The sequence below is a fragment of the Ceratotherium simum genome, chromosome 8 (assembly GCF_057802395.1).
Source record: "Ceratotherium simum simum isolate JZ-2026a chromosome 8, ASM5780239v1, whole genome shotgun sequence".
NCBI lineage: Eukaryota > Metazoa > Chordata > Mammalia > Perissodactyla > Rhinocerotidae > Ceratotherium > Ceratotherium simum.
The window spans coordinates 7,566,145-7,593,309 of record NC_141907.1 but is presented as its reverse complement, the minus strand read 5'-3'; the positions used below and the strand labels follow the sequence as shown (position 1 = coordinate 7,593,309).

General features: G+C 44.6%; 1 protein-coding gene across 3 annotated transcripts in view; it reads left to right on the top strand.

Moving 5' to 3' along the window:
- SLC2A9 (solute carrier family 2 member 9) overlaps window positions 1-27,165 on the top strand; it is a 255,749-nt gene that overhangs the window by 67,245 nt on the left and 161,339 nt on the right. For all 3 annotated transcript variants that reach the window (XM_087434919.1, XM_087434920.1, XM_004432273.3), the window contains one exon: window positions 15,048-15,172. In XM_087434919.1, the coding sequence (XP_087291045.1) occupies window positions 15,048-15,172 (125 nt within the window). The remainder of the gene's footprint in view (window positions 1-15,047; window positions 15,173-27,165) is intronic.

The following is a 27,165-nucleotide window of genomic DNA, read 5'->3' as shown; positions in this document are numbered from 1 at the left end:
TCCCAGGGCGCAGAGCAGGGCAGGGAGGGAGGAGATGGATCTGGGTGTGGAGCAAATGGAGAAGTCAGCACAGTGTCTTAGTGATTGTTCCACATAAGTACATACAGCTCTGCTTTTTAAAAAATCAGGTGCTTAGACAGTCTTCCATTATATGACTGGATGGTAATTTATTTAACCAGTTTCCTTTTGATAAACATTTAGGTTATTTCAAATCTCTTACATTACAAATATGGCTGCAGTGAGTATCAAAAACTTCATGTTGCAATTTTCCAATTGTGCCCTCTCCAATCAGATCCACTGTACCTCATGAGGTTCATCCCTCACTTATTTTTGTCATAAAGACTTCTCTCAGATCAGAATGATTTATCAATAAATTCCCCTAAACATTTTCTTTGTATCCTTGCTCATAACCTCCTGGGAGATACTGAGGTGTTGGTGGAAAAAGTAGAGTCTCTGGAGCATTCATGTCTGAACTTGAATCATGAGTCTTCCCCTTACTAGCTGTGTGCGCTTGGCCAAATCATTTAATGTATTTGGACCTCAGTTTCCTCATCTGTAAAATGGAGACAATTATTCCTACCTTGCAGGGAACGTTCTAAAGGTTAGAGAAAATAAATGGAAGGAGAATGGCCTGTTAGCACTAGCTCAATAAATAGAAGCTATTATTATTTACCATATTATTTACCATCATCATCATCATCACCTTGACAACCATACCTAGTAGGTCTTCAACAGAACTCCATATTGCTTGACCTGAATTGGAGAGGAGATTCAACAGATCCCAGGACATCCCCCCAGTCCTTGGGGCTCCAGACACACTATTAAGAAAGGTGCTACCCATTCCTTTACACTTGGCCTCACATCCCCAACAAGGAGCAAATTAGAACTGATGGTGTTTCAGAGCAGGCTCTCCAAAGGCTGGGACAAGAAGCCATCCTGAAAACATCCATGTGGTGTTCATGAAGGTCTGTGGTACCCCGGTGAGGTAGGGGAGGTGGTGACATTTTCCTTGTCCCCAAGGCCACTTCCAGGGCAGTAACTAATGGGAACTCAGTACCAAGGAAGCACAACTATTGCATAATGCAGTGAAGGCTGCCCTTTTCTAAGGTCCCCCAGTGCTCCAGGCACTCACACACACTCTCTTGTTTAATTGTCTCTGTCTGTAGGGTCTATAGATGGAGACTGGGAGTTGAGAGAGGTTAGGGCATCTGCCAAGCTCAGCCAGCTCACACGGTGCACAGCACCATGACCTTTCCACTATGCCAAGCAGATCTAATTAGGGTCCTGCTGGCAGTGGTGTTGTAAAAGCCACAGCTGTTGACAACAGGGAAGTGACCGGTTGGCCCCAGCCTGGCACCAGTGGCCAGGGTCTCTGAGGCACTGTTGCTAAGCCTCTGGCCCAAGCCAGGCTCTGACCCCAGGCCCCTTTCCTGTCCCTGTTAGATGGAGTCACCCCAGCCTCAGGCTCTGTGGCCTGTGATGTATACCTGTCTTACATCTGACTGTGGCACTTGTACACCAGGGATGCCCCATCAGGAGGCTCTGAACCCCAGCACGTGGTACGGGGAGAGGAGCGCTGGAATCAGGGTCGGGATGCCGTGACCCGGCAAGTGCTTGGGGCCATGGGACTTTGCCACCTCACTTCTCAGCCAGCACTTCTCCCACGTGTAAAATGAAGGCAATAAAAGTGGCTTTACTACCCTCAACAACGTGGCAGCAAAAAAAGCGAAAGAGAACATGCATTTGAAACACACTGAATTTCTAAGTGATGGTGAAGTCCTAGGACGAGAGAGATTAGATCAAAGGGTGTGGTTGTTATTGCCCAAGCAGTTGCCAATTCCTTTTTTCATCGTTATGGGAGTAAAAGTTGAATTGGGATGAAGTCTCAGCTTGAATAGTCGTAACTCTGTTGGGAGGAAAAGGGGCAAAAATTAAAGAAGGCTACCATTTCTCACCTCTGGCTACATACCCATGCTTGATATACGATATGTCATTTGCTTCTTATAACTCTCGTTTGTATTATTGTCCCTGTTTTACAAATTATGAATCCAAGGCCCCAAGAGGCCCAGCAACTTGCTCAAGGTTACAAAGAATGCAGTTGACCTGAAATTCAGACCCGGGTCTGGTTGACCACAAGCCTGCACTCTTCCCATCACGTGGTGTGATTGCAACTGCTTCTTGATGCCTCGTTGTTCATCCCCCGTAGGGGCTGTTCAGGGGAAGTGGAGGCTGGGCTCAGTGTGCAAGCCGTGGGCGGGGTCCAATGGAAGGGGCTGAAACGTGGGACTGGGAGGGAAGTTTGGATGGAGCTGGGGGTCCTTGGAGTCAGATGGGCCTGGTCTTCCACAGGTCTAGCTGTGGGGCTGATCCGGGCCAGGGCATATTGGACTATGTGGGAGAGAGGTGAGGACAGGAAAGCATAAGGGACCAGGAACCTTCTCTGGAGATGAGCCCCCCATTATCTGGTGTCAGGGATGCAGGTTTCTTGTCTCCTGGAGTCTCTGGCTTGGAGAATTCTGGGCCATAGAGAATTCTGATTGTATCCTTGCCTTTTATTTGGGGTCATCTATCCTCTGCTTGCATGGCTCTAGTGACAGAACCCTCCTTCCCTCATGAGACAGGGCAGTGACCATGTTGGTGCACGGACGCTGGCTACAGGCCCAGCCTCAGGTCTGGGCTCTGATGCTCACAGTTCACAGAGCCGTGTGTGAGTTACGCAAACTCTCTGAGCTTCACCTCGTTCACGGTAAAATGAAGGTCAAGTAATGGCCACGTCAGAGGGTTGTCATGAAGATTAAATGAGATGGTGAATATAAAGTGTTCATCTCAGAGATTGTCTCAGAGTCAGCATCCAACTTATGTTCGCTAGCATCATCGTTGTCACCCCCATCACCAGCATCATTAGCTCTTCCTGAGGTGGGTCATTCCATCCCTCAGCAGAGCCAATTGTGACTATGTCATTTAAATTTCACTGAAATTGGCTTCCTTACACATATCATTTGTTCTTCCCTTTGGAGCATAGCAGAGAAAATATGTAAGAAAGCACAGGGAAACTCACATGGGCTTTGAAATCAGATGCTGGGTCAGATTCTTGGGCAAGCCATGTAGCCACGTCCACCCATTCAGCAAACATTTTTGAGCACCTACCAGGAGCCAGGCACTGTTTTTGGCACTTGGGTGTCAGTGAAAAACAAGAGCTCAATGCCTGCTGCCCAGGGCTGCTGCTCTGGCGGGGGAGGCAGGCCCTGAAGGATTCATCCTGTGAGTCATTATGACTGTGGGGAGTGCTGTGAGTGGGCAGTAGAGATACAAGAAGAGGCAGCTGACGTGGTCCTTAATTTTTAAATCTGTAAAGCTCAGATAAGCAAACCCGCCTGAGAGAGCAGCTATGGGGTTGAATGGGATAATATTTATGGAATGTCTCCTGTCACTCAGGAAGCTTTTTGAATACCTGTAACAGGAATCCAAATCAAACTGGCTTAGGCCCAAAAGAGAATTAATTGGCTCACATAGCTGAAATATAACTCGGTTGAATCCAGTAGCTCAAATGATATCGCAATAAAATCTGTTTTCTCTGTCTCTTGGCTCTGCCTTGCTGTGTGTTGGCTTCATGCGCAGATCGTGTCCCCATGTGGGACAAAGATGGCCCCAGCAGCTCATGGTGACACTGTCCCTGCTCAGCATCCCCAGTGCAAACTTCTTCTTCCGGTAGTTCTAGTACAAGTACCAGGCCTGAATCTTCATTTTCTTGAGTGAGGGTGCATGCCCTCAGGGCTTCTCGACCAGGGACAATTTTGCCCCATCAGGGGACATTTGACAATGTCATTTGACATTGACGTTGACAATGTTTGGAGGCATTTGTAGTTGTCACAGCTAGGAGGTGCTACTGGCATCTCATAGAGGCCAAGGATGCTGCTAAACCTCCTATAAGGCACAGGACTACCTCCCACAGCATCAAATTTTCCAGCCCCAAATGTTAATAGTGCCAAAGCCAAGAAATCCTGGCAAATAGCATTTTAATGCACTTTCAAAGTACTGTGCCATGTGCCCATTCCTGGAGCCACTGTGGGGTGGAGACATGACAACCTCCAGCCCCCACACTGAGAGTGAGGGCAGGAGTGTTTCTTGGAGGAGATTCGAGGGACTCTTACTAGAAGAAGGAGGCTGGATATTGAACAAGCACCAACAACCAGCATCCTGTATGTCATGCCAGGCAAATAGTGGGTTCTCAAAAGTGTTACTTTTCTCCTCATCTTTTTCTACTTCAATCTTTTAAAGTACGTCTTTATTTTAAAGTGGTAGGAGGAACATTAGTTCTCTAGATGTCTGCTGGAGGATACTGCAATGCACGTGGCGAGCGTGTATTAGTCAGCTGGGGCCGCCATAATAGAGTTCCTACAGACTGGGCAGCTTGAACAATAGAAATTTATTCTCTCACAGTTCTGGAGGCTAGAAGTCCAAGATCAAGGTGTGGGCAGGGTTGGTTGCTCCTGAGGCCTCTCTCCTTGGCTTGCAGATGGCCATCTTCTCCCCATGTCCTCACACGGCTTTTCTCTATGCGAGAGCACTCCTGGTGTCCCTTCCTCTTCTTATAAGGACACCAGTCCCATTGGATTAGGGCCCCGCCCTTATGACCTCATTTACCCTTCATCACCTCCTTAATTGCCCTGTCTCCAAATAGAGTCACACTGGGGTTAGGGCTTCAACATATGAATCTGGGGGACACAATTCAGTCCTCAATAGAGCACATACACTGGTTGTTGACCATCTTCTCTTTCAGGCTGGAATTGTCTTAGGAAGTCGAGTTCCCCAGAAGCAGAGCCTGAGACCGGGCTTGGGATATGGGTGTTTTGTTGAGGGAGGGCTCTTCAGGAGTCCCCTTTAAGGTGAGGGAAAAAGAGAGGAAAGAGAGGACAGAGCCAGGCCAGGTTGTGCTCTCAGATCCAATCTGGTCTTGGCTGGTCCATGGAGCTGGAGCATGAGTCCCACCACAGAGCTATCCCATCTGAGGGGGGGGTCTGCACCCGCCTCCCACCACTAGTCAGTCATTGGCTGCAGGCTGCCCTAGTGGAGGGGGATCCATCTTCCAGGGAGGGGGATCTTCTGGAGAAGGTTCAACCAAGAGCCTTTAGCAGCCGCACACACAGAGTAGGGGATGGGAACAGAGATCTGAGGGGCAGAGAGATACCAGCCAGGACACCTGATACTCTGCCCCCATTCTGCCCGCCTTGGGAGACTTGCTTAGCATGATGAGAATGGCAAGAACCCTGGGAGAAGGAAACCATTTTGGGGTTCATAATAAACAATAGGGAGAAAGACTGTATGTGGTAGACACATAGGACTTAGTGTTTTGCTCTGTCACATCACTTAGCATTTTGTGTTGTAATCATTTAATTACATATCTATCTCTTCCCCTGAAGGGGGCTCTCCTTGATGTAAGAAGCACATCTATATATGAGCCCCAGCACCTGGTACAGAAGCTTACACACAGTAGGCAAGCAGTAAATGTTTGTTGGATGGATGCAAGAATGCTTGATGCTTAAATTTTTTCTACCATAACTCCCCAAAGTGACCATCCCTCTCCTGCTTACACACTTTTCATTCACTTATTTATTTTCTCAACAAATGTTTATGGAGCACTTTTGCTGTGTGCCAAGTACTCAGGGGTGAGCAAAGTTGATGAAGTCCCTGGGGTAACATCTTTCCAGACAGAGGGAACAGCAAGTGCAAAGGTCCTGGGGGAGGAACAGACTCAGCTTCTTTGAAGATAGGACAGGAGGTCAGTGTGGTTGGGCTGAATCAATGAGTAGAAAATGAAGCTGGAGAGGTCGTTGGGGTCGGATCCTGAGGATTTTGTGGGCAGGGTTGGGACTTTGGCTTTGACTCTGAGTAAGATGGAAAGTTACTGGAGTGTTAAGAACGGATCTGACTTACATTTTGAAAGACTTTCTGTTATCACTGGAGCCAGGGAGGCTAGTTTGGAGCATCTGGCAATAACCCAGGTGAGGTGACGTGGTTTGCACCAGGTTAGTAATGAGACACAGCAAGAAGTAGTGAGAATTGTTTGAATTCTGGACATAGTCTGAAAGTAGAGAAAACAGGCCTTACTGGTGGATTAGGTGGGAAGTGAGAGAGAGTAATTTTTGGCCTGAGCAACCCAAGGATTGTATTGTTTTTTGAGGTAGGGAAGTCCCTGGGAGGAGCAGGGTTCTTGGGGAAATGAGGAAGAGCAATATTAGAAACTCAGCGTTAGGTATCTTAAGTTTGAATTGTCTGTTAGGCCTCCTAGTGGAGATGTCAAGTAGGCAATTAGATATATGGGTCTAGCACTCGGAGGAGAGCTCAGATGCTAATCTGCATGTGGTCAGTACATGGGTGGGACTTAAAGCCAGGAGGCAAGATCACCTAGGAAGCATATAGAGGCCAAAGGAATAGGCTCAAGGGCTGAGCCCAGGAGCCTCCCGATCTTCAGAGAATTGGGAAGATGATAGGGATCAGCCAACGAGGTAGGAACAGACCCACCATTGAGTGAGATCTGGAAAGTGAGTAAAAGAAGGAGCAGGTGATCACCCGTGTCCAATGCTGCTGAAGAATGAAGACAAGGACTGAGCTCTGGTTGGTGGATTTAGCGACATGGAGGTCCCTGGTTGCCTGGACAAGAACTCTTTCAAGGGCGCAATGGGGGAGACAATCATTGGAATGGGTTTAAGAGAGAAAGAGAAAAGAAGAACTGGAGACAATAAGTGTAGATGGCTGTTTCTGAGGAGTTTTACTATAAAGGGGAGCAGAGATAGTGGCATGGAAGATGTAGGATCAGGATAATTTTTTGTTTTGGGTTTTCTTTTAAGATGTGTTGGGAGCTACACCAGCATGTTAATGAGGTGTTCCAGCAGAGAGGGAAAAACTGATAGTCGGGAGCAAGAGGTGAAACTTGCTGAAGCAATATCCTTGAGCAGGTGAGAGGGGTGGGGAACTAGTAGGTAATTGGAGGGACTGGCCCCAGCTAGGAGTCGAGACAGTCTGTCCATAGGAACCCGAGGGAAGGCAGAGTGTAGGTAGGTCAATACATGTGGAGGGAGCACATGAAGAGTCTCCTCAGATTGCTTCTGCTTTCTCAGTGGAATAGAAAGCAAGGCCATCAGCTGAGAAAGAGGACAAAGGGATTTGAAGAGAGAAGATGTATGACATAGTCCTCTAGGAGAGCAGGAGACTGAACGAACCTGGAAACTATAGAATGGTTGCTAGGGAGCCCTAAAGACCACTTGAGATTGGTGGTCATGAATTCAAGTGAGACCAGTCAACATAGTGGTGTGTTTTTCTCCCGCTGAGCTGAGCTATGAGGTGCCTGTGCAAGGCAGGCCAAGATCTAACCAGGGCAGGGGTTCTGCCAGGCACATATAATGAAGGCGGTTTAGTCCAGGAGTTGAGGGTGTATGAATGCTTAAAATGGTGGACATACAATTCAAGCTGGATAAGCAGGAATGGATGGACATGAGGAGGGTTACAGATGGTAGAAACAAGGTACCATCTTGGTCTTACCATCTTAAAGACTTGGTCAAGCTAAAGAATTCTTGGAAGGATGTGTGGTGGGAGCAGTATTTCCAGAGCTTCCCCATTTCACTAGACTTTAATGGAAAGTACTTTCTAAATCCAAACTGAAGTAGTATTCCTTGTATCTCCCACTAATTGATCCTGGTCCTGTGTATCATGTTAAAGCATAACATCGTGGAAGGCAGCTCTCACACTTTCCCTGAGCCTTCTCTTGTCCAAGCTAAATGTCCCCAGTCCCTTTGACCATTTCTCAAGGGACATGGTCCCCATTGTCCTCATCACCCTCTCACTCTTCCTCATAGTTGGCCCCTTCTACCAAGAGCTGATGATCTTCTGGGTTGCACAGGGACGATTTATACCACTGGAGAAGCTCAGAATAGTGAATAGTGTCCCCGGTGGATTTCCAAGGGGGCGCTGGAGTTCTGCTCTCAGAAACAGCATGGCGCTGATCCCCCTTGTTTCTGTTGCCATGTTCATCCCCGGGAAAAAGTGGAAACACAATGACTAAATCCCATCTCTGAACCCCAGTGAGTCAGCTTTGTGAATTATTTGCAAATAAGGTTTCCATCCTCACTGGGATGTTGTCAGGCTGGAGGTTATTTTGGGAAGGAATATATTAATATGATGAACTTGCTTGGAGGGTGTGCTGCCCTGTTTGCAAATGTTTCAAGTCAGACTTGAATGTGATTTTAACATTCCCTGCACAGCACAAAATACACCACTGCGTTCAGTGCAGTAACTCGGGCCAAAGCCCTTGGCAGCATCCTTGGCTCCTCTCTCTGTCTCCACCTCAGTCCAATCCCTCAACAAATCCCATCAAATGTCTTCAAAACACACCAGGATCTGACCACTTCTCACTACCTCCACTGCTACCATCCGGGTCCAAATCACTATCGGCACTTGCCTGAGCTCTTGGCAATAGCTGCCCAGTTGGTCTCCCTGTTTCCACACTTACCCCTACAGTCCACGGTCAACATAGAGGACTGAGTGGTCTTGTTAAATTATGTCAGGCCATGCCATTCCTCTCCTTGGAATATTCCAGTGGCTGCCCATTCAGGGTAGAAACCCAGTTGTCTTGGTAGCATACAAGACCCTTTATGAGCTCCCCTGCCTCTCCCCTCCACCTGCACCATCTACTGCTTGCTCTCTGGCCCTCCACTGCCTCCAGCCACGCTGGCCTCACTGATGTTCCTGAAATAGCCCACGTCTGGCTCTTTGTATCTCTCTGCCAGGATTGTGGCCCCCTGATATGCATATGGCTCATCTACTCTCCTTCTTCAGGTCTGTGCTCAGGTGTCACCTTCTCATGTGGCCCTCTCTGGCCACCCTGTTAAAATTACACCCCCTTCTCTGCTTCAGTTTTCTCTACAGCATTTATCACCATCTGACAAGCTACATGGTTTATTTTTACTTGTTTATTGAGAAGAGCATAAGAGCAGGGAGTTTATCATGTTCGTGGCTAAATGCCAGAACCTAGAATGGTGTTCAGCATCCAGTTCACACTCAAACATGTGTTGAATGAATGAAAGTCAGTTGAATGAATGAGTGAATGTTGAAAGAATGAATGGCTATGAGTAAACATGGCGGCCACCATTGCAGGTAGCTTAGTATCATGGTTACTGGAATGTCAAATTTCCCACTAAATAGCATGTGACCTTGGCCAAGAACTTAACTTCTACACCTGTTACCTCTTGTGGGAAATAAGGAAACAAGATTACCTAACTCATAGGGTATCCAGTGAGTATAAGGCACTTAAGACAGTTCCTGGCGCATCGTGAGCACTCAGTGAATGTTCGCTATCACCGTGGGGGTTATTTTATTTCTTTTTCTATTTCTTGAGGCTCCAAATAAGGAGCCTGAGGCTTCCAGGTGCCATCCTAAGCACGTTACATAAATCGTCTGATTCTCACAGGAGCCTGACAAGATAGACGTTATTACATCCATTTTACAGGTGAGTAAACCAAGGCTCAGAGAGTGTAGGAAACCTGCCCAAAGTCGTTCAATTAGTATATGGCCGGGCTGTCCAAGTGGGGACATTATTGGAAGTGGATTCAGGAGAAGAGCATTTGTCCTGCCCACAGACCTAGGAGCTAAAGTGAGACTCAGGACAGGCCAGAGCTGGACCACATGGAAGAAGCCTGGGTCAGCATGACTTGCTTCCTTGAACTTATTCCTTCATTTATGTGACAGATGTGTACATGGCACCTGCAGGTGCCAGGAACTGGTTTAGTGGCTGGGGGTACAGGGAAAAGACAAAGACTCTACCCACACAGAGCTTACATTCTAGTAGGGGAAGACGGACAACTAGCATAAAAACAAACGAATATGTGGGATAATTTCCTCTGGTGTAGGGGCTGCAAAGAAATAGAACAGGGTGACGGGATTGAGGGGGACAGGCTCTGCAGTTGGGGGAAGTAGCCATGTCAGACGGAGTATCAGAAGGTGGCATTTGAGTTGAGACGTTAGTGAGATAAGACTCATGCAGTGACCAGCGGGGACACCAAGGACAAGGGCCATGAGTCGAGAAACAGCCTGGCAAACCCGAGGGGCCGCGGGAAGGCTCATAAGCACAAAGGGGAGAGTATCAGGTGGTGTGGCAAAGGCCATCTCATGCAAGGTCTTCTATGCCCTACTGGGGAGTTGATTCCAAGTGCAGTGGGAAGCCACTGGGGAGTTTTAAGTGAGAGAAAGTAAGTCAGTTTTGCTTTGAAAGGATCACTGTGGCTGCTCTGTGGACCATGAACTATACAGTGCAGCAAGAGTGGACGCAGGAGCCACCCAAGGCTGTTGCAGTTGTATGAGTGTGAGATGATGGCGGTCTGGACCACTGCCACCCTGTGGGACTGGAAACGGGAGAAGCGGTTTGATTTGGGCTGTGTTTGTATATTAGTGTAGCAGGACTCAGCGGTGGATTGTATATGGGTTGTGTAGAAAATAAAAGATGCGTTATTTCCAGATTATTGCCTAAGCCACTAGGAAGATAGCGGCTTTATTTACTGATGGGGGAAACTGTAGAAAGAGGGGTTAGAAATGCATTTCTTGGGGGATGGTTAGTATTGGGGGTTCAAGAGTTCTACTTTGAACATGCTTGGTTTGAGATGCCTGCTAGCCATGCAAGTGGAAATGGCTAGGGGGCAGTTGGATATATGAGTCTAGGGTTGAGAGGAGTCTGGGCCGGAGATACAGTTGGGAACTGTCATCAATTAAGGTAACAGGACTGGATGGAATCACCCAAGGAGGGAGTGCAGAGAGAGATGAGAACAGGAGAGAGGTGAGCCAGAGCTCTGGGGCACCCCAAGGTTCAGGGGTCAGGGAGATGAGGACAGGTCAGCCTACAGACTGAGGAGGTGAGGCTGGTAGGGAGGAAACAGGAGAGGGTGGGATCCCAGATGTCCCGGGGAGACTGTGTTTCAAGAAGGAGGACGTGGTCAACTGTATCAAATGCTGCTGAGAGGCTGTACTGGGAAGACAGAGAACTGGCAGTGGGGTTTGTCAAGGGGGATGTGGTTGATGAGCTTCACAAGAGCAGTCTCCATGGAGTGGTAGAAATGATCTCATCAGAGTGGGGTGAGGAAAGAACAGAGGTGAGCAGACAGTATTTATTAAGAAGTTTCACTCTAAAAGGAAGCCGAGACAAGGAGCAGTGGCTGCAGAGATGACATATAGTTGTGTTTGTACGGGAATGATGGGTGGAAAAGGAACGAATTCTTTACTGGGGTAGAGCCAACTGGTGTACAGGGAGACCGATATGCCTTACATCAGTGTGGCAGCATCACCCAAATGCAGGTAAGTGGGTGAATTTCGTGGTGGGAGATGAGGTAGTCCTCACCTGATGACAGCCTCTGCCTCCTTGTCTGTGAACTGACAATTTCACGAACACTGAGAGCTACAGGTGTTAAAGATGAAATGAGATAATTTCTGTAAAAGCCATACTCCTTCTAGTGTTATACCAAGGGGCTCTCTCTGAGTCTGCACCAAGGATTGAGATTCTCTGGAGGTGGACCCAGGAATCTCTATTTTATGAGCTATTGGTGAATCCGATGAGCAACCAGGCTGAGAACCACTGAGTAATCCTGGCATTATTTTTATGGTTATCATTAATATCATCCTAGTATCAAATGCCCAGTCTAACCATAGTAGGGAAGTGGAGGAAGTGTATGGGAATAGGAGTCGAGGTCTGATTTCTAACCAACCCCTTTACTGCTCACTGTCTGCAGGTTATAGAACATATTGTTTTGTCCAACATCCAAGAACCCTCCGAATCTGGCCACAGTATTCCTCTCCTGCCTCACCTCGCATACAACCTCTTCACAAACTTATACTAGACTATACACCAACAGGGATTTGCTCTGTGAGGCATCAAGGGGTAGAACTGGGACCTATCGATGTTCTTACAGGGAGAATATTTCGGCTTGTTGTGAGAAGTCATTTTTACAAACAAGCTACTACCATCTATGGGATGGAAGGTCAAAAGTGAGAGGCGGCATTATTGGGGTCCAAAAGCCAGGACAACATGGTGCAGGGGCTGAGGTTGCTGGGACCACAGAGAGGAGGCTGGGGCTGCGGAGGAGACACACCTGCTGCAGTGGGAGCACAGGGAGACGGAGGGAAATACTCTGGTCCTCCCTTCCCCTTCCTAAAGACTAACATCAGGCCTCTCATTGGCCAATCCTACCAGGAAGCTGGAAACAGAGGAGCCTGGGAAATGTAGTTCTCTTTGAAACAGCAGGGCAGAGAAAGGAGAAGGGATAAGAGGACCAACAGGCAAATGACAGGCACAGTGCCCAGTTATATACTCTTATAGCCTCTGTATCTTCCAGAAGCCACAAATTGTTACTAAATGACTTGTGTGTGACAATTTATTTGATGTCAGTTTCCCTAACTAGATTGTAAAGCCCATGAGGGTGAAGACAGGGATGACTCACATCTTCCTGGTGATGTACCCACTGTCTAGCACTCACTAAATATTTGCCGGTGGATACATGAGTGAAAGCTCCCACAGTGAGAGTCCAGCTCTTCCCACCACTGATTTCTTCCTAAGGCTGACACATCAGTCCTCAGAGCGCCGCAGGGAAGGGCCGTGAACACGGAGCAGGGCCATCAGAGTACAGGGTATTCTTTTCATACTTTGAGGTTCCACAGATAACAGAGATTAGTACCCTCAGGCTCATCTTTATTGAATCTTGAGTTTGAGAGAATCTGTGGAGTCCTGAGTCTGCATCAGAATAAGGGAGATTGGAATTTTTGTTTCAAGTCTCTGCTAAATCATAATATTTGCTTTTCCATCGTGATGTTCATTTAAATTACTTTTTGGAAAGTGAGATTGTATTTATTTTTTGAATAATTAGTACCGTCATCTGGCTTAACTTTGGAAAGGACCAAATGAACGTAAAGTCAGAAGTTTCCTTTTCCTTTCTGTCTTCTGGCTGCTTAGATCCCTTCCTGGAGGCAAGCAGTGTTAACAGCTTTTTGTGTATCATTCCCAAGGTTTGTGCCTATCTCTGCACACACACACGCGCGCGCGCACACACACACACACATTTCTTTATCACACAAATTGTTGCATATTCTACACAAAGTTCTGTACCTTGTTCTTTGCACTTAACAATATATCTGGGAGACCTTTCTATATCAGAATATAGATAATTTATATTATCTATTATCAGAATATATATTATATATATCAGAATCTATATTATCTATTATCAGAATATAATCATAATTTACTTAAATAGTTCCTTATTAAAGGATACTAGGGTTGTTTCAATCATTTGCTGCTATAGAAGATGTTGCAATGAGCAATCTTGTACCATCATCATTGCGCTGCAAAAGTCATTAACTTTGGGATTCTCCAAGATGTAGGATGGGGAAAAAAATTTAATTGAAATCTTGAGATAAGTCAGAAATAGTGGAAAGAGCTCTGGCCTGGAAGTTAGGAGGTCTAACTCCTAAAAGTAATAACAGAGTCCCCTTTCAAGTCTGTAGCTCCTTTCAATTTATAAAACAAATTAATATCTGTTAACTCATTGAGTCTTTAGGGAAAAAAATATCCTGTAAGAGGGTAGGATGTGTCCCCTTCTCCTTGATTCACTAGTTGTATGACCTACAACAAGTTTCTAATTTGTCTGTATCCTGGTTAACTGATCTATAAAACAGAAATAATGATAATTCCTACCTCATAGCATCATTTTGAGCAGTAAATGAGCTACTCATGCAAAGTGCTCAGAATGGCAGCTGTCATATGGCAGGAGTTCCAGAAACGTGAGCTGTCATGATCGTTTTGCAGGTGAGGGCAGGAAAACACAGAGTGAGAAAGTACAAGTCTCCTGGCTCATAGAAGATGGAGCTGGTCAGGAATGCAGGCCCCCAGGCCTCCGACCAAGGCAGGCTTCTCAACCACAAGGCCTCAGGGATATGTTCATAAACAGTGAGAGCAGTCCTGGCACAGAGCAATTCGGAGTAATTATTGCCATAGGAATTCGGCCCACCTTGTTTGAGGGGATTAGTTCAGCCTCACACCCAGTGCTGTAGTTCATCAAATCGAAGACGCCATTGGGTGTAAGAAGCATTGTTATATGAACCCCTGAGAAACAAAGAAAGAAAGAAAAAACCTGTGCACTAAAGTCATAGGATGCTGTGCTGGTTATCAAGCTACTGTCTCTCAGCTCCAAAATTACTCTTCTGTGCTCTGCTCTGTGATGCGGGGGCCGGGACCTGCACGCCTCATCTGCCCTTTGCCAAGAGGGGCACCAGAGGAAGAGGGACAAGGGGCTTGGTCCTCTTGCTTTGCCTGAATTCCCTCCCAGTCCCAGCAGTGACTTTGGTAGTTGATTCCAGTTCCCAGCTTTTATCCACTCCTCAGAACTAGACTTCTGATGCCCCTCAGAGGAACAGTCCCAGGGAGCCAGCGCCCACCCCGGAAGTCCCGAGCAGCTCTTGGGGGCCCCCTTCCAAGGCCTCGAGGTGTTAGCACCACATGGGCAGCACTCCCTCTTCAGAGGTCGCCTTTCAGACATCTCAGTCCTCCATTACCTGCTTAACCAATTCCCTATGTTAAATTCTCTCTGTGAAAATAACTAGAGTGGTTTCCATTTTCCTGCCTGGATCCTGACCCATGGATTGCAAGCCATATCTTGACTTCAGAAATTTTAAATGAAAGTGTTAGATTCAATGAAATAAAATACTGCAACAGGGGAATTCACAGAATGTCAGGGCTGACAGTGCCTTTGGAAGTGACCTAATCAACCCCAGTGGTGAACCTAGAGGAAGGAAGTGCCTTGCTCAGGGTCACACAGCCAAAGGTGGCAGTGGGGACAGTGGGGGGATGGTGGGAGGTCTGGACCCTGCTTCTGACCCTTAGGCCAGTGCTCTTTTCACTGTGTCTGTATCTTGCTCTGCTGACCCTTCTGACAGGCCTGATCCCTGTTCCTGGGATGGACAGGCTAGTGACAGCCTCATGGTGGGGTGTCCTCATCAAACCCCTCCTTTTCTTCCAGGAAGTACACTTTGCTGGTCAACAATGGGTTTGCAATTTGCGCTGCATTGCTGATGGCCTGTTCCCTCCAGGCAGGAGCCTTTGAAATGCTCATCTTCGGACGTTTCATCATGGGTGTGGATGGAGGTAAGACTTCACTATGGTGGTGGGAGGGGGCAGTAACACATTTATGGGGGTGTTTCAAAATGTGAGGAGTGGGCTGGCCAGGTGGCGTAGTGGTTAAGTTCATGCGTTCTGCTTCGGTGGCCCAAGGTTCGCTGGTTTGGATCCTGGGCGCGGACCTACGCCCTGCTCATCAAGCCATGCTGAGGCGGTGTTCCACATAGAAGAACTAGAAGGACCTACAACTAGGATACACAACTATATACTGGGGCTTTGAGGAGAAAAAAGAAAAAAGAGGAAGATTGGAGACAGATGTTAGCTCAGGGCCAATCTTCCAAAAAAAAAAAAAGAAAAGAGAAAGCAAAAAAAAAATACAAGGAGTGTTTGGAGTTGTCACATGACTGGGCCCCTACTGGTATTGAGTTGGCAGAGACCAAGGATGCAAGACCCCTGCATCAAGTGGGGCAGTCCCATGAGATGACCACTCATGATGCTCTAGCTCCTCATTGAGAAACACCAACTGGGAAGGACCCAGCCAACCCCAATGACCTGCATGGTCATGTCGTCTACTTTGTCATCTTCACCATAAAATTCATGTTCCAAGGTCATCTGTTGTTTCCAGGGAGATTTTATGAGGGTTGTGTTTCCTGTCTGGGCCTCTGACTCATTCATTCTTTCATTTATTCACCAAGCATTTATGGAGCACCTGCTGTGCTTGGTGTTCTTCTACACGCTGGGGACACAGTGGTGAACGAGACCCCCAGGCCTACCCCTGGAGCTCACATTCTCGTGGGTGGACAGATACATCATTAGATACATAAGGTGGGTAGTGGCCAGCCCCAGGAGGAAAATGAAGCAGGGCAGGAGGATAGCGAGGGCTATTTTAGATAGGCCACTCAGGGCAGACTGCTCGGAGGAGGACACATATGAGCAGAGACCAGAATGAACCAAAGGCAAGAAATGAGTGAGTATTGGAGGAATTGGCTTCCTGGCAGAGAGGAGTGCAATGGCCCTGAGGTGGAAGCATGCTTGGCATGTTCAAGGAAGAGCGAGGAGCCAGTGTGGCTGGAGCTTGGTGAGCCGGGGGAGAGTGGATGCAGATGAGGTTGAAGAGGGGCTGGTCAGATCACATAGGGTTTTGTAGGCCATGTGAGGACTGCAGATATCTGCTGAGTGTGAGAGGAAGCCAGGGGAGGGTTGAGAGGAATGTGGCATGAGCTGGTTTATGTTTCAATGAGATCCCTCCTGCTTCTGTGGAGAGGAGAGTGTAAGGGGCGGGCAGGAGTGGAATCAGGGGACCAGCTGTCCAGGAGAGATGGCTGTGGCTGGCACAAGATGGCGGCAGTGGACGTGGTGAGGCGCGGCCAGATTCTGCCTGTGGGGTGTGAGAGTAAGAGGCTCAAAATATATTGTCAAAACAAACAAACTTGCTATCTTTCTAAATACGCAAGTCTGTGAACTATTACTTTTAGGCATTTGTGATCACAGGCTTTAGGATTAGAAATCCCCGGGTTTGAATCCCAGCTCTGCTGTTTGCCAATTACTGACCTTCGACAATTACTTAGTGGTTCTGAGCATCAGTTTCCCCATTCGTAAAATGGAGATAATACCTGCTTTGAAGGGCTGTTCTAAGGCTGCCATGAAGCCACATACATATAAACTGCCTAATGCTGCTGAAACCCAGGATGAGCTCGTTCAAGACTAATTCCTTTCCTTGTGGATCTCTTACAAGCTGAGGGCACCAGGCTTTACGAGTGAGCTGAACAACAAAGAGAGAGGTGAGCGGGAGAGGGAGGGGCCCAAAAAAAAAGGTCCGAGAGGAACAGACTTCACTAACCTTCATTGCTCTGCTGGTGGGACATAACTCAGGACTTTGTAAAACCCCAACCTTGGGATGAAATTACTCCTCGGTCTTGGTATTCAAGCAGAAGGTAGATGCCTATAGAAAGAGTTAATTGGTGAGAATAGTGCTGGTGTTTATGTAGTGTTTTATAATTGACCAATCATGTTCATGTATTTCATCTCCCTTGATCTACTAACCCTGAAAACCTGTTATTTTGTTGTCATTTTACATATGAGGACACTGAGGCTCAGAGACGTGCGACAGCAAAGTGGTTAAGGCTGAGGGCTATGGATTCAGACCTCCTGGGTTACTAGGTTACAACTACCTAGTGTAGTGTACCACTAGCTAGTGTAACCACTAAGTCACACTTACCTAGGTTAATTTCATTACCTTGTCTGAATCAGATTTTGCTGCATAAAAAAACAACAACCCCAAACCTAACGGCTTAAAGCAGTAACCATTTTGCTGAGCTCACAATTCTGCGGGTTGGCAGGGCAGTTCTGATCTGGGCTAGCTCTGCTGATCTCCGCTGGGCTCTCTCACGTGTTAGTGGTCGGCTGTAGGCTGGTCAGCTGCTGGATGACTTTGGATGGTCTCTTGCACATGTTTGGTTGTTGGCAGGTGGGTTGGTCTCAGCTCATCTCTGCTCCTCTCTCAGCCTCTGATGGAGTGGCCCAGGTTTCCTTCACATGGAGTTCTCGGGGTTCCAATGAGCAAGAAGAGGGGCAAGTCCCAACATGCAAGCACTTGTCAAGTCTCTGCTTCCGACACGTTTGCTAGTGTCCCATTGGCCAAATCAAGTCCCACGGTCAGGTGTAGAGTGAGCGTCAGAGGGGTCTAACCACCCAAGGATGTGGACTCAGGGAGAGGGAGCAAATTAGGGGGCACCCAGCAACAGTCTGCCTCGTTGTCTTAGCCCATCTGGCAAAGGTCCTGAATCAGGAGTCCCCCCTTGTTGGGAAGGTAAAAATTCACTGACAGACTGTGTGTCTGAAGCACTTTGTACATTCTAGCATTTAGTACCTTCCCCCAGTGCCAAGGGCAGTAGTACCATTGCCATGATTGTGGTTGTTATTCTTTTATTCTCAGTTAATAAGGTGCAGATCCAGGTTTGGACCAAGATGGTCTGGTTTCAAAGACCCTGTCTGCTTAGGAGAAAGAGTGAATGAGACTGGAGCATATAACCCTGAAAGTCCTTTCCTAACGGAGACCACTGGGTGTCTCTCTTTCTGGCAGTTTTGTATTTTCCCTGTTTAGCCTCTTTCCTGTTGCTTTGACTGTCTAGCTGTTCTGGGGGAGGGGACACTTATTAAGCATAACTAGTTGCTCTCTGAATTTCCTTAAAAATAAGCTGGATTCAAAGAGAGATGCCATTTTTACAAAACCACATATTCAAGACAAATGTCTTTTAGACCCCTTGTTCTATGAGCTTTTCCAAAGGAAACAGAAAAAAAGCAAAACAAAACAAAACAAAACATAAGAACAAGGAGGGGAGGAAAAAAACAACTCCTTCTGACTTCTGGAACATGGCCAATTGGAGTTGGGCCAAGATGTGGAGGCTCATGTCATTTATTCTCACCATACCCTCTCAAAGAGAGACAGGAATTTGAAGGCATTTAAGGTAAGGTAATTGGTCAGGAAGAAGGGAAAATTGCTGGTCATGAGATAAATTGGCTGCCTTCCTCATAATAAATAATTTAAAGCCAAATGATAAGCCTGGAGGATTTTCAGAAGGCTGTACTGCTCACCCCAGGTTCTCACGGAATATTTGGAACCAGAGTAGAAACACTGGACGCCTTCCTGAAGTGTCCTTTTCCTAAAAGACTTGGAGAACACATAGACACATTATTGTTACATTGAAACAAATATGATATAGTATGGTGTTGCAGGCAAAATCCAGGCAGATTGTAACGTTGAAGTAAAAGTGCAGAAGTGTTTGTGGAAGATTGTGTTGAACAAGTCCCTGCCAAGCCTTCCCAGAGCTGCCCACTCTCCCAGCGGTGCAAGTACACGTCTGTTGCATTGGGAGCTCTCTATTGGACAAGTCCACGTCTGCTGCATTAGGAGCTCTCCGGTGGACAAGACACGTCTGCTGCATTAGGAGCTCTCCGGTGGACAAGACACGTCTGCTGCCTTGGGAGCTCTCCGGTGGACAAGTCCACATCTGCTGCATTAGGAGCTCTCCGGTGGACAAGTCCACGTCTGCTGCATTAGGAGCTCTCCGGTGGACAAGACACGTCTGCTGCATTCGCAGCTCTCCGGTGGACAAGTCCCCGTCTGCTGCATTCGGAGCTCTCCTGTGGACAAGTCCACGTCTGCTGCCTTGGGAGCTCTCCGGTGGACAAGTCCACGTCTGCTGCCTTGGGAGCTCTCCGGTGGACAAGTCCACGTCTGCTGCCTTGGGAGCTCTCCGGTGGACAAGTCCACGTCTGCTGCATTGGGAGCTCTCCGGTGGACAAGTCCACGTCTGCTACTTTGGGAGCTCTCCGGTGGACAAGTCCACGTCAGCTGCATTGGGAGCTCTCCGGTGGACAAGTCCACGTCTGCTGCATTAGGAGCTCTCTGGTGGACAAATTTGAGTAGCAGCATTTAGACAGGCACATGGCATGCGAAGGACATGAAATCAGGGTCAAGGATGCAACTTCAAGTTCTGGTTCTATCACTGACTTGCCAGGTGACCTCAGGACTATCATTTCTCCTCTCTGGGCCGCAGTAATGTCATCTAGAAAATAAGGAGAATTGGGTTCTTGTAGCTGAGGTTTCCAACAGCTCTGCTTTGGCTCCTTTTTGTATTCACCTTAGAGCGACTATCAGGACTGTTCTTGAAGCTTCTGGACCTCGCATGCCACACATAGTTTTATTGTTTACTCGTTAAACAATGTCACAGAATAGGAGGCGGAGAAATAAAAGTCCAGGGCAGAAATGTTGACCCTTCTGTCTGGTGGGGTCAGCCCATGTGTATCAGGACTTACCCAACCACCTCCCACCACAGGATCCCAGCAAGAGTGTGAGCTACTCTTACAAGCAAATTATTTATTATTTATTATTTATTGTTATTCTGCCTACCATCCCTAATTATGTCCACATCCTAATCCCTGTTAGCTGTCAGCTGAATATGTTAGTTTACATGGCAAAGGGACTTTGTAGATGTGATTAAGAATCTAGAGATGGGGAGATTATCCTGGTGGGTCCAATGAAATCACAGGGGTCCTTATAAGTGAAAGAGGCGGGAGGAGAGTCAGAGAAGGAGATGTAGTGATGAAGGCAGAGGCTGGAGTAATGTAATCACTGGCATTGAAGATGGAAGGGGCCATGAGCCAAGAAATGCAGGCGGCCTCTAGAAGCTGGAAAAGGCAAGAAAACAGATTCTCCCCTAGAGCTCCCAGAAGGATCACAGCCTGCCAACACCTTGGCTTTAGCCCAGCAAGTCCCATTTTGGACTTCTGATTCCCAGAACTGTAGGATAATAAATTTCTGTTACGTCACTAAGTTTGTGGTAATTTGTTACAGCAGCCATAGGAAACTAATGAAAACACTAATGATAGTTTTAATTTATTATTATGATTTGAATCAGATTTTCACATGACAAAGAGAGGGTAAGATGTTCAGAAGAAATGGATTCTGGTCCTAGCCCTACCACTTACTGGCTGGGTGACCTTAGAAGAACCTCTTTACCACTCTGAGCTTCAGTTTCCTCTTATGTAAAGTAGAGATAACGATACTTACCTAACAATATTCAGGTACTGTGTAGGGGTGTGTGTGTGTGTGTGTGTGTGTGTGTGTGTGTGTGTGTGTTTCTTTTCAATAGCACAACCCCCCTGGAGTCAGAGCTCTTACCTGCATTTGCACGTGAGGAGATGGAGCCTCATGGAGTACCTGGCTCAAGGTCTCAGCGTTGGATGTCGCTGGGCCCAGGTGAGAGCCAGGTGTGCCTGACTCCACACTTTTCCTAAATCACGAGGCTTAGAGGAACCAGGGAGATGATGTGGACCAGGGCGCCCTATACTTCAGGCAGTCTTTCACCCTTTTCACGACTTTTCTCTTCCCCTGTTTTTCCTGTACAATGATTATTCATTACTTTTCTTTAAATGGACTCATTAAAAAAAAGTTAAATAAACAGATGTGAGAAGAAAATAAAAACGTGCCGTGGCCTATAAGGCCCTAAGTAGTCTCCACCCCCTGTGCCCTCTCTGACTTCTCTCCATCCCTCTCCTTGCTCAGCCTCTTGCAGACATGCTGGCCTCCAACACACCAGTCCTGCTCTGCCTGTTCTCTCTCCCTGGATCACTCTTCTCTGGGACAGTTCTGAGGCTAGTTCCCTCAGCCCCTCAGGACACTGCCCAAACGTCACCATAGTGAGGCCTTGCTGACCACCCTATGTCATATTGCAGCTCTCCCCACCTTGGGCATCCCTATCTTCCCTCCTCTGCTTTGTTTTTTCTCCAGAGCGCTTATACCCATCTAGCATATACACATTTTTCATGCTCATGTTCAGCCTCCCTCCAATACCTGCCTCCCCAGGATGCAGACTACTCGGTGTCTGACAAGTGACCACCACCATATACACTCAATAAGTATTTGTTGAATGGTAAATAAATGGAAAGTGAGGATCTTTTGCCATAAGGAAACAGTAACTTTAGATATGTATATACAATGAGAGTGCTGCTTTTGGAAATAATTAGAAAAAGCATGTGTTGAAAGATATCTGACAGCTACCAAGGTAGAGAGGACTTGTAGGACCACAGTCCAGGAAAGGAGGGAAACCCAGAGAGGTGAGCCCCGCATTTGGGGTGACTTTTCCTCTAGGGGTATCTTCCAAATCAGAGTGATGGCTGAGAACCTGGGATGCTTATTAGGGCTTTCGACAGATTCCCGGGGCTGACAGGGAGGAATTGAAGTTGAAATCCTGCCAAGTAGGAGGGTCACTGGTCACCACAGGGCTACACCCTAGGAGCAAGGGTGGGCCATAAACAAATCAGGTCTTCAGGTCATTTCAGTGACTGACTGGATTGTGGGGAGCTGGGACTGGTAATGCCTCTAACCGGTACCCTGCCAGATGCAGACATCCGGAACCTCAAAATCGTTACACAATGTCCATACACACTCTGGCGTCCAATCAAAAATAACCAGGCATACAAGGAGAAAGCCAAGAGAAATAAGAGAAAAAAGAAACAGACTGATAGAGATTCTGAAAATCATGATATCAGACACAGCCTTTAAGATAATTATGTTTAATATGTTCAAATAATCAAGAGATAAGGTCAGGAATGTTGGCAAAGAAATGGAAACTCTATTTTTGTTTACCAGATCAAAATTATGGAACTGAAAAATGCAAAAACTGAAATGAAGAACTTAGTGGGTGGTTTTACCAGCAGATTACACACAGCTGAAGGGAGAATCAAGGAACTAAATCATCAAAGATCAGAAGGAAATATCCAGACTGAAGCATGGAAAACGCAGAAAAGAGGGTAAGAAATGTCTGGGAAATTGTATAAATGCCTAACATATGTAAATTGGAGGATCGGAAAAAGAAGAGACAGAGAATGGAGAAAAAGGAATTTTTGTGAGATAATAGCCAGCATTATTTTTGAGACCAATGAAAGATATCAAGCTCAAGAAGCACAGTGGACCCCAAGTAGGATAAAAACAGAGAAAACCACACCTCTGCACAGCTTGGTGAAACTTCTCACCACCAAGGGCAAAAAGTTTTTCTAAAAAACAGAATAAAAAGATCTATTACCTTCAAATAAGTAAGAATAAAATGGACAGCTAACTGTTCAACAAAAACAATGGAAGACAAAAAACCGGCAAAATGATATTTTCCAAGAGCCAAAAGAAAATAACTGCCGACCTAGAATCCTCCACCAAGTGAAAATGTCTTTCCGTAATAAAGGTGAAATGAAGGCATTTTTTCAGTCAAACAAAAGCTAATAAAATTTATCACTGGCACACTTGCACAAAAGTGATGCTGAGTAGTGTTTTTTTGACAAAAGGAAAATGTTCTCAGATGGAAGCTTGGAGGTACAGGAAATAATGATGAGCAACATCAGGGTAAATGATTGGGTAAATCTAAATGGATAGATCTTAATGGATATCCATTTCCTAAATGGATAGGGAACGATGATAATAATGAGTGGTGGGATTTCATGTGTGTGAATGAAGAGAAAAAGACAGAGAGAGAGGAAATTAAAACACACAACTAAAATAGCATATACATCAGGAAGGCAGTAAATGGAGTTAAATTGTACTAAAGTCTTTGCATTGTCTGGGAAATGCTAAAAGTACTAGTTTGTATTAGATTTCAATAAGACACAGATATGTGAAATGATCTCTAGAGCAACTAAAAGAAGAGAAAATAATGTATCGCAAGCAAATGACATAATAAAAATAATCCAAAAGAAGGCAAGAGAGGAGGGAAAATAGAATATAGAACAGTGAGACATATAAGAGCAAATGGTAAGATGTTGTATTTAAACACAAGTATATCAGAATGACGGTAAGTGTAAATAGACTCAGTACTCCAATTAAAAGATAAAAATGGCCAGATTGGATAAAACAGATAACTACCTATATGCTGCTGTGTGAGATACATCTTAGGAGTAAGGCCATAGAAAGGTTGAAAGTAAAATAATAGCAAACACGAGCCCATAAAGCTGGTATAGCAATACTAACCATAGACCAAGGAGATTTTAGGGCAAGAACGATTACTAGAGACAATGAAAGACGCTTTATAATGATGAAACTTTCAATTCACCAGGAATATAACCATTCTAAATTTGTTATGCACTTAATAAAAAGCGTCAAAATACATAAACTAAAAATTAGCCAAACTAAAATGAGAACCAATCTCTCAGTAACTGATAGAACAAGTAGACAAAACATCAATAGTAAACAGAAGATTTGAGCAACACAATTAACAAATGAACTAATTAACGTATACGGAGCATCAAACCTCAAGACTAAAACACGCATTCCTTTTTAGCATGCATGGGCCATTTACAAAAATTGACCACATCATGAACCATAAAGCAAGTCTCAACACATTTTAAAGGATTGAAGGTAGACTATGTTTTCTGACGACAATAGAATTAGGTTAGAAACGAATTAAAAAAATATAAGTAGAAAATCCTCATATGTTTGGAAATTAAGAAGTAAGCGATGTATACTTTTAAGTAGCCAGTGTAATTTTCTAAGTAACCAGGGAGACAAAAAACAAATCATAATGGAAATTAAAAAATGGATTGAATTAAGTGATAATGAAAATACTACATATAAAACATATCAAAATTTGTGGGCTACAGCTAAAGCGATGCTTAGAGTAAAATTTATAACCTCAACTGCATATAGTCTAAAACTAGTAAGGCTGAAAATGAATGATTTAAGCTTCCATCTCAAGAAGTTAGAAAAGGAATTTTCATTAGCATCAGCAAAGCCACAGGGAATGCTATAAAAGATTAATAAAATTGATAAACCCCTGAAATACTGTTTGTAAAAAGAGAAGAAATTAATAACTAATATTAGGAATTAAATGGATAGATCCTGAAGCATTAGACAGATAATAAGAATATATCATGAACACATTTATGCAATATGTTTGAAAACTTTAGATGAAATGTACAAATGCCGAGAAAGAAAAAAACTTACCAATACTGACATAGAAAAAGAGAATATCTGAATAGTCCTATTAAATAAGTTGAACATGTAACTTAAAACCTTTCAACAAAGGAAGTTCAAGGCCCGTACAGCTTCTTTAAGAAAAACCAACGCCATACAAACATTTCCACAGGGGACACACCACAGTCATTTGATAAGATGAGCTTATCCTTGATCCCATATCCTAATAAGAACTTTACAAGAAAGGAAGATTACAGGCCAATATCGTTAAGGAACATAGATAAAAAATCCTAAACAAAGAATTAGCAAACAATTCCAACAATATACATAACATAAAACATAAAGGATAATATGTCAAGACCTTGCTGGGATTCCAGCAAGGGAATATTGGATTAACATTTGAAAATCAATAAAGGTAACTTACCATATTTACAGAATATATTTTAAGACAAAATCATATTATTATTTTGATATATGCAGAAAAGTCACTTGATAATATTCAATATCCATTTATGGTAAAAAAAAATTTTTTTAAAGCAACTCCTAGGCAACTAGGAATAGAAGGAAATTTTCTTAAACTGATAAAGGTTATCTACAAAAACCCACAGCAATCATCATACTCAATGCTAAGATGTTAACAGGTTTTTCTCTGAGGTCAGGAGCAAGACAGGATGCACGCACTCACCACTCCGAGTCAACATAGTCACTAGCAGTCCTAGCTAATACAATAAAGCAAACAAATTTTTTTAAAATGTAAGATATGAAGGTTGGAAAAGAGGAACTAAAACTGTCATCATTTAGAGATGACATGAATGTATAAAACATCTAACAGAATTTATAAATAAATTTCAGAACAAATAAATGATTTTGGCTAGCAGGATCTCTGGATAAAGGATCAGTATACTTGTAAACTTATAATACTAAAAGCAATTTTATTTCTATAAATAAGGTTAGTATACTGAAAGTAATTGTATTCCTATATAGAAAATGAAATTTACAAACTATACCATTTAAAATATTATAAAAACCATTAAATACCTAGGCATAAATCTAATGAGAAATATGAATACCTCTACACACAAAACTATAAAATATTATGGAGAGAAATTAAAGAAGACATAAATGGAAGGTGTTCAATCTTCATAAATTGGAAGACTCAATATTATAAAAATGTCAATTCTCTCTATATTGATGTATAGATGCAATGCAAACCCAATCAAATCCAAGCAGGTTTTGTAAAATGGAAATTGCAGGCTGCTTCTGAAATTTATATGGAAATTCAGAGTGCTAAAAATTCATGGGATAATCTTCATTAAAAGGAAAAATGAGAGAACTTAATCTACTGGATATCAACAGTCATTATAATATTACTGCAATTTAGATAGCATAGATTGGTGCAAAGATAGAAAATAGATCAGTGGAAAAGGAAGGAGACTTCTGAAGCTGACCCATCCATATATAGACACTTAATTTATGACAGAGGTGTAGCCAGAGAGCTGAGGGAAAGAGTCTTGTCAGTAACGATGTCTGGTCAGTTGGGGTCACCAGTGGTTGGGAGTTGCAGACCCCGGCAGGCTGGTGCTCGGTTATAATTTCGATCTGTGAGAAGCGGCCCAATGGCTAGTCTGATGGAGGCTTCAGACTCCAAGAATCGAGCAGAATGTCAATATGCACCTTTGATGTATATTGGGAAAATTTTGTGTGAGGTTTGTTTAAAATGGAATGTTTCTATGTCATGCATCCTTCTGGAAACATGGATTCCTGGGGTAATTAGGAAGGAAAGTAATAATACAAGCAACCACGAAAAGAAGCCCTTTTTGGTTATGTGTATGGTCATATGAAATTTCTACAATCACAGCTTAGGTTATCGTTTCTACAACTTAGCTGTTGATGTAAAACGGAGGCTTATCATTCAAGAGTTAGTATCTGTGTTTTTCTGCTGCTGCTTCTCATCGGGGAGTTATCTCAGGGATGAACTACAGAAATCACAGTGCAGGATGGCAAAAGCTGCATTTATATTGACACTCTGACATTTTAATTCCATTAAAAATGAAATCTGAACACTGCTTCATCCCAGGTGGATTGTCGCTCTAAATACCAGAGGTAAAACAATAAATACTCTGGAAGATAACACAGAATAATATTTTCACCATCTTAGGATAGGGGAAGATTTCTTAAATAGGATAGAAAAAGCACTAGTTTAAAGTAAAAGAACTGATAAATTGGACTACATTAAAATTAAGGATTTTTGTTCATTAAAAAGAAACGCCATTGATGAAAAGACAAACCATAGACAACAAGAAAATCTTTGCAATGAATGAAATTGACAAAGGGCTCATATCCAGAATACATTAAGAACTCGTACAAATCAATAAGAAAAAAACAAAAAACCTATTACAAAAATGGCTTAGAGTTGAACAGACATCTACACAAAATGGCCAATAGATAAATAAAATTGCATTAGTAATTAAGGAGATACAAATTAAAACCACAATGGCTAAAATTAAAAAGACTGATAATGTCAAATATTGGCAAATACATGGAATGAAGGGTGTTTCGT